The sequence below is a fragment of the Lipotes vexillifer genome, unplaced genomic scaffold, assembly GCF_000442215.2.
Source record: "Lipotes vexillifer unplaced genomic scaffold, Lipotes_vexillifer_v1.1 scaffold4, whole genome shotgun sequence".
In the NCBI taxonomy this organism is placed as follows: Eukaryota; Metazoa; Chordata; class Mammalia; order Artiodactyla; family Lipotidae; genus Lipotes; species Lipotes vexillifer.
The window spans coordinates 2,990,134-3,001,941 of NW_006785876.1; the positions used below are offsets into that span (position 1 = coordinate 2,990,134).

Below are 11,808 nucleotides of genomic sequence, written 5' to 3' on the forward strand. Positions count from 1 at the left end.
TTCAGCAGGTGGAGAAAGTGGGGAGGAGTATTTTAGACAAGGAAGCATTGTGAAACATTAGCAGATTTTCAGTCATTCTTGGGGTGGTAGCAGAACCAACTGCCTAGTTCTTGTCTTGAGTGTCTCTGATTCACCCTGGGCAGTGGGCCCAGTGAGTGAATATGAGAGTCCTCAATCCTGTCCTTAGAGGAAGACAGGAAAATTTGGATGGTCTGGGAGACATCAATGTTAGGATTGTTGCCACTTTTTGTGCTCTCTGTGAACAACTGAAAGTTGCTCATTTGTAAATTTAACTTGAAATTAATTATGCTTCATTGCACCTTCTTTCTCCAGATGTATATCTTGTTACCTGTCACATGAAATTTTCACGTCAGTCAAGTAAATCTGCTTATTCTGTTATGCATGAATTGTTCATTGACACCTTTGAGCCTTTGCCTCACCTGGAATAGTATATGCCCTTTTTAAAAATAATTTATATTTCTAGTGCTTTTCCATCCATGGCCTAGGTGGAACCACTTTTCCTTCCACCTCTTCCTATTTCAAACACCTTCTGTGTTCTAGCGATCTTGAACTACTTAGTTTTGCACAAATACACCAGGATTGCTAAAGCCTGTGCCTTTTCCCACTGGACAAAATGCTGTTGCCTCACTTTGGCAGCACTCCAGGTTTCAAGGTCTGATCATATGTCCTCTCCTTTCTGAATACTTTATTTCTAATCTCCAGTATCAGGTAATGCATCCCTTTGTTTGCTCTGTTAATTGCTGTCTTGATCTCTAATATGTAGTATTTTCTTGCTAACTTATGAATATATCTCTTCTCCTCCCTCAATCTCCACCACCAGCCCAGACTGAACTTCGCCAGGACAGGGTATTATAAACATCTAGCCCAGTACTTGGTACTGTACATGCTTCTCAGAGCTTATTAAGTGAGTGAATGTATGCATGTATGAATGGATGAATGAAAAAGTATTACTCCTTTTAAAAAATTTATTTCAAAGACTAATTTGCTTCAGCAAGCCTTCCATCAGCAGCCTGACATTCTGAGTATTCCTTTACTCTCACATTCGGGCATTATTTGATCCGTTAACCCTGTATAGATCTGTTGATCTACTTTTCATTTTGGGGTTTCATGTGAAGCAGCATGGTGTGGTGGAAGTAACATTGGTCTGGGAGTCAGGAGCCTGGATTCTCATTCTGGCACTAATATTAACTCTTGTATAACTCTGGGAAAGTTAATTAACTCCTTCAGTTTTTTTTTTCTTTTGTCAAATGGGTTTTAAATATTTGCCCTACGTACCTCGCATGTTTGTTGTTAATTATCCCTCAAAGAATCAGATGAGGTAATGAATTTGAAAATACTTCAAAAAGCACATAAAGAGTATCTGACAGATATAAGGTGTTTTTAGTGTTTTTACTAATAATAGCTCCTCAACTAAAATTCCTAGAGTAGGGGGACCATTTTGTTCCTTTTGACTATTTCCCTAATATTCAGTACTTTGTACCCACCATGTGATGCAAACTGACAGCAGCCTCTGGACTTTTACATTCTGAGCTCTAAAACTAGACTTCTGGATCTAGGGAGTGGCAGATCTAGTGCTGGACTTGGTGGCTTCTGAGTGCATATTTACCCACTGTTGCTTTTCTGATCCCCAGGCTTGTTTCCATCAGTATCACCAGTGGACCAGTATTCTGTGGCATGGTTGGGGCAGTAGCAAGACACGAATATACAGGTAGAATAGGACATTGGACTGTTCGCTCTGTGACGTAGGGGGTGAAGGTAGAGGAGGTGATCTAAAAATTCTCCATCCTTTTCTTTTCTGTCTCCCTGATACAGTTATTGGCCCAAAAGTAAGCCTTGTGGCGAGAATGATAACTGCTTATCCAGGTTTGGTGTCCTGTGATGAGGTAACATATCTAAGATCTATGCTACCTGCTTACAACTTTAAGAAACTCCCAGAGAAAATGATGAAAAACATCTCCAACCCAGGGAAGATGTATGAATACCTTGGCCATAGAAGATGTATGTGAGTGTCATTATGTGATAGTTCAGTCCCATCTCTTCTCTAGAATCAGGGCATAGGAATAATCAATGCTTGATTATATGAAATTAGAAAGAAAGATGCTTCTAGTACTGGCCTGATGGAATAAGAGACATGAGAGGAGGGTTTCATATCTGAGATCTTTAGCTTTTATGTTTAGCTCTTAGCTAGTTCCTCAGGGAACAACTTCTGTCCTACAGGAAGAGAATAGCAATAGGTCACTAGTCTGGATGTTCTTTTTTCTATGTGTACTTCACTATTTATTTACTTCCCTGAGCCTGGAACAAGAAATAGTTTGTCTCCCCTTCCAAAATTTTTTAGTTTTTTTAAAACTCTTTGATACAGAACTCTGGACCTCTTTAGTTGTCTGAAAGTACTTTTTTATAAGGACAAATCCTCTGTCTATTTAAAAACATATTATCTGTCTATCCCAATCTATTTTTAATTAACACATTTCCCTTTGTCCTTTTTCCCAGAATGTTTGGGAAGAGACATCTGGCCAGAGAGAGAAATAAAAATCACTCTTTGCTAGGTAAGTTTTCTTTTTTACCTTAAATCATATTGTTTTCAGCTGTAGATGGTTAAATGTGATTTAAAAAGCAAAATTTGAGACTGAATGCTTCTAAGCTTGTATTAAGAAATAGAGAGCAACCTTCTTAGTGAATGTGTGTTAATTTTGAAGAGAACTTGCCATTTCTTTTCCATGTTGAATGTTTAAATGTCAGGTTCCAACATTTAGTAAGAATCTTTGTAAGGATTCTCATCTTTAGAGAGAAATCTTCAGAGGGAAATTCCTCATCCTGAGATAGTGACAGTAGCACCGAGACCGTTCCACCCACACTATATATTCCCTATCTTTATATTTGTTTTATCTAGATCCATTAGTCCATTATTTTCACATAGCAGTGACAGACTTTGAACACTAAATTGTTATAATGGAAATTTTTACAAAAAGCTAAGAAGATGTAGTAGCCCCCATGTCCATGTGGTGCCTAGTTGTTCTAAATGTTATTACGTAGGCTCTGGAGCAAGCCCCCAAGCCCAGCATACATTTCTTTGTAGTCCGGAGTTGATTTTCTGGAAAAAGATGTGAAGGCTTATCAAATAATGGAATTCTGTCAAGGATTCTGGGGAAAAAGCCGTTCTGAGAATTACCTTTACAAATTAATTCAAATAAATAAGTGTCTGCTAAAAAGCACAGGAGTGTTAGGTTCTCCTTGTCTCTTTACAGACCGGGAGAAAGAACTGGAAGCCTTCCGAATGGCACAGCAGGGAAGTTTGCAACAGAAGAAGGGCCAGGCAGTTCTGTATGAAGGTGGAAAAGGCTATGGAAAAAGTCAGCTGTTGGCTGAAATAAACTTCCTGGCCCAGAAAGAAGGGCACAGGTAAAGACTCCTGCTTTCTGACTTAGCGTCTATTTCTCTTGGGGCTCCTTTCCCTTGTTGGTGAGACTCTTGTATCGTTAGATTCAGCATCCTTGGGCTGGTGGACTGAGTAACCTCTCTGGATCAGGGGACTCCCAGTGACCATAGTAACATTTACCAGGGTGTTGCCATTGAAGCTGAAGGAAGCAGATTCCAAGCAGTGCTTCTATGCCATCCAGACCCTCATGGCCATCTTCTTTGAGATTGATATGTGCCCAGCCTATTACCGGCAAGAGTGCCTCCACAAACAGCTCCATGGGATGGTGGAGGAATCGCTTCACTGCCTGTTTAATGACCTCTTCTTTGTGAAGGTAACAAAGGCAGTGGCTTTCTGAACTGGATTACTGATATTTTTGGTGGCTAGTTGGACCCAGGATTGTCTTCGAATCTAAAACACACACACACACACACATATACATATACATATACATATATGGCCTAAGAACACACAGTCAGCAGTGGCAGGATTGAGATTTGAAAAGTCTTTGACACCAGACCCCAGGCTTTCTCCTTTTTGAGGAGAGTGGATTCTAGGACTGACTCTGAAACTTGCTAGTTGTATATCTTGGCACAAATCACTTGGCCTCTCTGAGCCTCAATTTTTTTCACCTGTGAAATGACAGTAGTAGTACTTTATATGGGTTTTGCATGGATTTTAGAGGAGGTAGTATATAAGAGACTGCATCGTAAATGTGAAAGTACTGAAATCTGTCACTGTGATATTGACCAGATGTGCATATCCAGCAATTATATGCATGTGTTCTTGGGTTGGCTGCAGCGTTTTGTTCTTTAACCTGACCTTTCCATTCCTGGGTCATGGAGTATGTCACTTGAGCCAGCATCTGAATCTCAGACGCTTCCAGTGGTCTAGGATTTATGTGGTACCCAATATCGAGTAGGCTAAGAATTCCCAGGTCCACAATTCCATTTGTCCATCCTCCATCACTTCTCCTAATCTACCCAGCATGCAGGGCATTGTATCTAATGAAAAATAGAGAAAACAAAAATCTGTCCAGTCCCTCAGCATAGTGCTGTCTTAAGACAGGCCTTACCTGGGGCCCTGGACAAAGTGGTCAGGGAGTAGCCTCACTATGGCTCTCAGGTCCATCGTAGCTCATGTGCCTTAGCCTAGCACAGTGTTGCAGATGTCCATTGCAGTTCTTTCTCACAAGTCTCATGCACACATTCATTCTGGTATACTTGGAATAACTGGGTACTGGAGTTGTCCAAAGTGACATTGCTAACTCTGACCTGTCACTTTATTCCTTAGTCATGATCCTTTAAGAGTTTGCCAGAGTCCAGTATGGAAAGGAGCTCTCTCTCTCTAACCACCAGTGGACTTTCAGTCTCACCCTCTGAACTGTATATTGACGTTGGATTGGTATTTGTAACCCTATGCCTAATCCTGTAGAAATCCATTCTCACTCAAAATAGAATAATTTTCTGTTCCCTTTTGAGAACCTGTATATTTTTATTAGATTGTCATTTTGAATGATAATATATGAATAATTTTCCTGGTCAGTTTCCCTTATCCTTCAAAGTTTCGCACATGGATGACCTGACCAGACAAAAGAAGGTTAAAGCATGTTTTTTTCAAGTGCTGCAGAAGGTGGGTACTTTTGCTACATACCGTTAACTCTTAATATGTGGAGATGGTTTATGCTCATTTCAATCTATCCACATCTTACCTTCACTTGGACATTTCTCGGCCTGCCTGTTTATTGATATCCTCATTGTTTCTATCTACCTTTAACCTTGAATCCATCCTACAGCACAGCATAGAAGGAAAGGTCTTTGCTCTTTCCTGATCCTGTTTCTTAATGAAATTTTAGTAACTTAGAACAGTAGCTTCTGGATGCAGGTTGATGGCTACTTTACCTCCTATTTATTAAAAATACAGATACTCAGGCCCCAACCTAGGATTAGAGAGTCAATAATCTGTACGAGGAGATGCTGATGTAGCCATTCGGGAAAGCTATCTTGAAGTAACTAGTCAAATTTTAATAACATTCATCCTCTATACCTAGCACTTCCACTCCTAGATATATATCCCAGGGAGTCTGTTCATTGCAGTGTTTGTTTGTGGAGGTTAGGGAGGTGTCGGCATGAATTCATAGATGAACACTATGGAGTGTTTATAGTGCAGAAATCAGAAGTAAGGCAGCAGATGAAAACATAGCAACATGGAGTAATCTAAAAACAATCCTGAATATTTTATCTTTTCTTATGGCTCAGTAATATTCCATTGTGTATATATATACACCACGTCTTCTTTATCCATTCATCCATCAACTGGCACTTAGGTTGTTTCCGTATCTTGGCTCTCCTAAGTAACGCTGCAATGAACACAAGGGTGCGTATGTCTTTCTGAATTAGGGTTTTTATATTCTTCCAATGAATATCCAGTAGTGGAATAGCTGGATAAAAAAAGATGAAATCTTGCCATTTGTGACAACATGGATGGACCTTGAGGGTACCATGCTAAGTGAAATAAATCAGATGGAGAAAGACAAATACCATATAATTTCACTCATGTGTGGATAATTAGTAAATAAATAATCAAACAGGGACTTCCCTGGTGGGCCAGTGGTTAAGACTTCGCCTTCCATTGCAGGGGGTGCAGGTTTCCCTGGTCAGGGAGCTAAGATCCCACATGCCTCATGGCCAAAAAACAAAAACATAAAACAAGGGCTTCCCTGATGGCGCAGTGGTTGAGTGTCTGCCTGCCGATGCAGGGGACGCGGGTTCGTGCCCCGGTCCGGGAGGATCCCACATGCCGCGGAGCGGTTGGGCCCGTGAGCCATGGCCGCTGAGCCTGCGCATCTGGAGCCTGTGCTCCGCAACGGGAGAGGCCACAACAGTGAGAGGCCCACGTACCGCAAAAAACAAACAAACAAACAAAAAAAACAAAGAGCAGCCCCTGCTCGCCTCAACTAGAGTTGCAGCAACGAAGACCCAACTCAGCCAAATAAATAAATTTATTTAAAAAAAAAAAACATAAAACAAGTAATATTGTAACAAATTCAATAAAGACTTAAAAAAAAAAATAGTCCACATCAAAAAAAAAAAAAATTCAAACAAACCAAACAAAAACAAACACATAGTTACAGAGAACTAAGTATTGGTTACCAGAGGGGATGGGGGGGTGGGGGGAGGGCAAAATGGGTAAAGGGGGTCAACTGTATGGTGATGGATGGAAACTATACCTTTTGTGGTATAATGTAATATATACAGAAGTTGAAATATACTATTGTACACATAAAAAGTATATAATGTTATAAACCATTTTTTTAAATCCTGAGTAAAAAGAGAAATAATGAGACCTGTTATACAGTACCATTTACATAAAACAATTTACATGACAAAACAACAATGCACATTTTATAAGAACATAATGCAGCCGGAAGGTAACATGATAAACACATTGGCATGGTTACCTGTGGCAGTGAGGAATGGAATGGGAGTAGGGAATGTGGATAAAAGAGAATACATTTTTTTAAAAGTCTACAGGAGTAGGCATTATAATTGGTAGCTTTAGCTAGCACTCCCAGGTATTTCTGATGTGCAGCCTGGTTTGGAAATTACTGGTTTAAAAATACTGTGAATTCCCACACAGTTTGAATCTTTTGCTAAAATGAAATATTTGAAAGCTTCAAGTTTGATTTGGAGAATATTTTGATGCTTATTTCATATTTCAGTTAGAGTATTTTCTTGTTCAAAGAAACTCCGTACATTTCTTTAGGAATTAGATATATAGGCTGTATTTTATATTTATAAAGTAAAATATTACCTGGACTAAGAATACATTTTACTCTGAAAATCCCAGCCTTTGTTGACATTTTATTTAAATTGTTGATGGGAAATTCATAGTAGATTTGAAAATCAGATGACTTCATTTCTAATCAGAGCTTGTCATTGTTTCTTTACCGTTATTTCCAGGCAATGAGGGAAACACCACTGATTTTCCTCATTGATGAGGCCCAGTATATGGATGCAGACTCCTGGGAGTTTTTGGGAACTTTGCTCTCCAGTGTGCCCATCATCATGGTGATGACATTGACCCCTACCTTCACCCTTTGTGGCTGGGCCCAGCACTTCCTGCAGAGCCCTCAGGCTATCTTTGTGCCCATTTCGAAGTTGGCAGCGACCTCACTGTTGAGAATGGCATGTTGGGAACTGGGGGTGGTGAGCATCCCCCAAGAGCTGCAGATGTGAGTGGCTAGGACTAGCTGGGCACTTCATTAAGGGAGGAGCCAGTGCCATAGTATAAGAGAAAGCTCACGTCTCACACTGGAGTTGGGGGAGAGTATGGCATTGGAAACCATGATGAGGCCCAAAACTAGGATTTAAGAGTAGACAGTCTCCTAGTAACCCCGTAAAGGGCTGTCTCCCCTGGGCTCTTCACCCAGGTTTTCACAGGGACAGTTAGGACTTGGATGGCTTTCTTAATAGGTCCATTATGTGCGGTCAGGCCAACTTCTGCCGGACCCTTTAGCAAGGGGATGTTAGTTCCTTTTAACATCAACAGAAGCAAAATAGTTGAGAGAAAAGTTACTGCCAAAACCAATCAGAAACTTTTTTTTACATTTCTGTGCTGCTGCTTCCCTCTGTTAGTGTATATCATCAAGAACCAACTTTAACAAAAGAAGAAATATTCCTCAGTATGAAACACCCTTATGCTTGGCTCTCTTCAAGTGGGCATCTTTAGTCAGCAATCCCCTGCTTACCTCTCTACAGCTACCTTCTCCGCAGGTGCTTTGGAAACCCCCTTTACTGTGAGGTCTTATGCCAGGACCTTCTCTCTAAGAAGATATTGCTCTTTCATGACCTCCAAAAGGAGGAGGAGGAGAACAGCAAGTGGGAGACCCTGTCAGGTAAGCTGAGCTTCCCAGGGTTCTACCCTGATCCCACGGCTGGAGTTCATTCTTGAACATGGCATCACCTGGTCCTAATTAGGCATGTGCCTCTTCCCTGCTGCCATCATAAGCAAGATTCGGCCTTCCTGGCTAAGCGTACTATACAAATAATATGCAGCTGTGTTGAAAACACTAAATACCTGCCTCAGATTAAGTAATTGAGTCAATCTACTTTAGTTCCTTTTTGAACAGCCTAGGAGGCGGGGATAGGAAAATAGGATTTATAAGCATCAGAGAGGATTGATAAACATGACAGTCTAATAGAGACTTGCACATTACTGATGAGAAAGATGACTTGAGGGTTTGAATCGGGGAGGGGAGAAGGGAGGAAGAAAGAGATAGAAGTATGTGTAAATCCAGAAAGACATCCTAGAGCTGTGACGTAATAGAAGAGAGGGCTATTGGAAGGTAAACAGGAAGAGTGAAAATGTTAGGTACCGTGTGGTACAGAAAATGTTCGTTCCTAAGAGAAAATGAGAGAACAGGCAGGATGGGTGGGGTAAACCACTTTAAAAGTGTATGCTCCATTTATCTTACTCCTTTCAGTTTCTTGACTAAATTTTTGTGTTTTTGTGCCTTTAAAACTACAGTCTCACTGAGCATGGTGTTTTCCTCAGTCATAGTCTTCTTTCTCTACAGCCAATGCCATGAAATCCACAATGTATAGTATTTCTCCTGCCAGCTCTGAAGACCAGGAACTTCATGTCTGCACAGTCAAGGATGATGTGAACTTGGATACAGTGCTTCTTCCACCGTTATTAAAAGGCAGGTCCCTGGGCTTCCCTGGTGGCGCAGTGGTTGGGAGTCCGCCTGCCGATGCAGGGGACACGGGTTCGTGCCCTGGTCCGGGAGGATCCCACGTGCCGCGGAGCGGCTGGGCCCGTGAGCCGTGGCCGCTGAGCCTGCGCGTCCGGAGCATGTGCTCCGCGATGGGAGAGGCCACAGCGGTGAGAGGCCCGCATACCGCAAAAAAAATAAATAAATAAAAGGCAGGTCCCTTGAAGACCTCAAGTGAATCAATTACAGGTGTCATTGCACTTAGTAATTTGGTGGATGATTGGGTATAGATCCCTCATTATCATGCTAGCTTCATTTCTTCAAAAAAGAAACCTGCCTTCCAGAAATAAATTCTGGCAGTGCCCGAAGAGTTCTTAAAGACTTGTAATGCTACTTGAGTAATGTTTTATGTAAGTGAGCCCACTGTTCTCTTTGAGGCTGCCTGATAACCTGGGAAAGTTTTCTAGCTGTTTAATAAAAACTATGACCTGAGTTTCCCTTTGTGCATATTCCTGTGCTGGAGGAGACAGTAAGCAAGGGAGATAATGCTGCTGAGATTTAGGAAAATCCATGGTGCTGCTGAAGAGACCATATTAGGGACATAGCAGGGGTTTAATAAAAAGAGTGCAAAGTAAGCTTATAATGACTGATGAGATAGAGAATAAAGTCGTCAGAATTGGGTAGGCATAATTAGATAGGTGGTGTTCTTTTTAGAGATGAGGAGGGTTTTTTTAATGTTCTGTTCAAATGTTTGGTGGCCAGGGTACTTTATTAACCCTTCTTGAGGAATGTTATGATGGATAAGCATGCCTTCAAGTCAAGCATGGTCTTACTGAGAATATAAGACATGCATGTGAAACAGCAGTACACAACACATTGGTAATTAAGAGCCAGGGCTCTGGCGTCAGAAAAACCTGGGTACCATTGCTTCCTCCACTTAGTAGCTGTGAAACATTAGATAAACTTTTCTAAGTCTTAGTCTTCTCATACTCAAATGAGGATAATGATAGCCCCTACCTCATGGGGGTAGTTGAAGATTAAATGAAATAAGTCATGGTATATAATTAATAGTCAATGACTGTTAGCTATTATAAGCTGTTCACTCTGGTGGTTTTAGGTCCACCTGGACAGTTCATATTCCTACAACTGTGATAGGCCACACTTGGCATTGGCTTTACTAACTTAGAAGCGTACAGGTCAGCACTGTAGCAGAACAGGAGCAAGTGGTTTTCTTCAGTGGGGGTACTCACAGAAGTTCCCACTGCTATTCTCTGGAGCCTCAAGGAATAGCTTACATGTGATGGGATGAGACCATGATGGATGGGTGCTTAGATGCCCCATTTCCCAACAAGGAACTGGTATCTCTTATAATAGTCCTGTAGGCATAGTTTCTAGGCGCTGTGTCCTGTTACAAGAATTACTACACTCAAGGAACCCCAAAGCTGTGGCTTACCACCAGGTATTTGTAGCTTATTCACAGTTTTCCTAGTCCAAATTCAGTTTCCAGTCAGGGATCACTCTTTGCATAAGCAGTGTTACCTGGTAACTCAGCTGGCATTCTAATTTTATAAGGATCCTAGGAAACAGCTAGAAAGTTAACCCAAGATCAGTATTGTCCACAGGGAAGGAAAAAGGATTTAACTCATAAGCTAAAATGAACAGTCCAGTCAGCAAGGCCTTGGTCTAAATGAAAGGCCAAAGCTACATGGTGAAAGGCCAAAGCTACATGGTAAAAGGCCATGTAAGTTATAAAAGTATTTAAGAAGGGGGCTGACACGACTATATTTGTACTTTAGGTGTACAGTTCTACCACTAGTTAATGTGTTATTGAGATAAGAATGAGAGGAAATTGGAGATGTTCAGAACAGGGTAGCATAGTGATCCAGGTGAAAATGACTACTTATACTAAAATTGTTTAGGAGGAAATATATTCAAGAACATTTAGAAAGAATGAGTGGGTGACAAGTTGGTTGTGAGGAAGAGGGAAAAGTTTAGAATTATTCCTAGATTTTGGGCTTGGTGACTTACTGGTTCAACACCAACTGCTTTAATATATGGGTCAGAATATGGAGAGATTTACTAAAATGCTTGGAGTTAAGATCTTTATACTAATTAGAGTTCTGGGACCAGGAAGCCCAGCCTCCATGTTTAGTTGAAAGTAAGAAGAAAATGGATCTACCAGCAAAAGGTTTTGGTGACCATGAGGAACAGTTTCAGTGTTGTGCTGAAAACCTGATTGTTGGTTGAATAATGAATGGGGAATGGGGACAAAAGAGGACATGGAGATAAGGCTGTTTCAAGAGATTTGGCTGAGTGGAGAACAGATGGACAAAAAAGCAAGCCCTTTTTTTTTTTTTTTTTTTTTCTTTTGAATGAACGGATTGTTAACACAGTGTATTCTATGTTTGTAGAAAGCCTGTTCATTGCAGATTCTTTTTTTCTTCAGAAATAGCAGTGAACCAACTGGATCAACTGAGCCCAGAGGAACAGTTGCTGGTTAAGTGTGCTGCAGTCATTGGTCACTCCTTCCACATAGATCTGCTGCAGCACCTCCTGCCTGGCTGGGGTAAAAATAAGCTACTTCAGGTACTGAGGGCTCTTGTGGATATACATGTGCTCCGCTGGTGCAACAAGAGCCAAGAGCTTCCTGCTG

General features: G+C 41.1%; 1 protein-coding gene across 1 annotated transcript in view; it reads left to right on the forward strand.

Moving 5' to 3' along the window:
- Positions 1-11,808, forward strand: part of LOC103068449 (putative ADCY10-like protein) — a 38,287-nt gene that overhangs the window by 12,817 nt on the left and 13,662 nt on the right. The window contains exons 9-18 of the mRNA XM_007458192.1: positions 1,653-1,729; positions 1,834-2,023; positions 2,515-2,570; positions 3,270-3,423; positions 3,584-3,773; positions 4,985-5,071; positions 7,402-7,673; positions 8,200-8,336; positions 9,018-9,143; positions 11,602-11,808. The exon at positions 11,602-11,808 is cut by the window's right edge and continues 102 nt beyond it. Of these exons, the coding sequence (XP_007458254.1) occupies positions 1,653-1,729; positions 1,834-2,023; positions 2,515-2,570; positions 3,270-3,423; positions 3,584-3,773; positions 4,985-5,071; positions 7,402-7,673; positions 8,200-8,336; positions 9,018-9,143; positions 11,602-11,808 (1,496 nt within the window). The remainder of the gene's footprint in view (positions 1-1,652; positions 1,730-1,833; positions 2,024-2,514; positions 2,571-3,269; positions 3,424-3,583; positions 3,774-4,984; positions 5,072-7,401; positions 7,674-8,199; positions 8,337-9,017; positions 9,144-11,601) is intronic.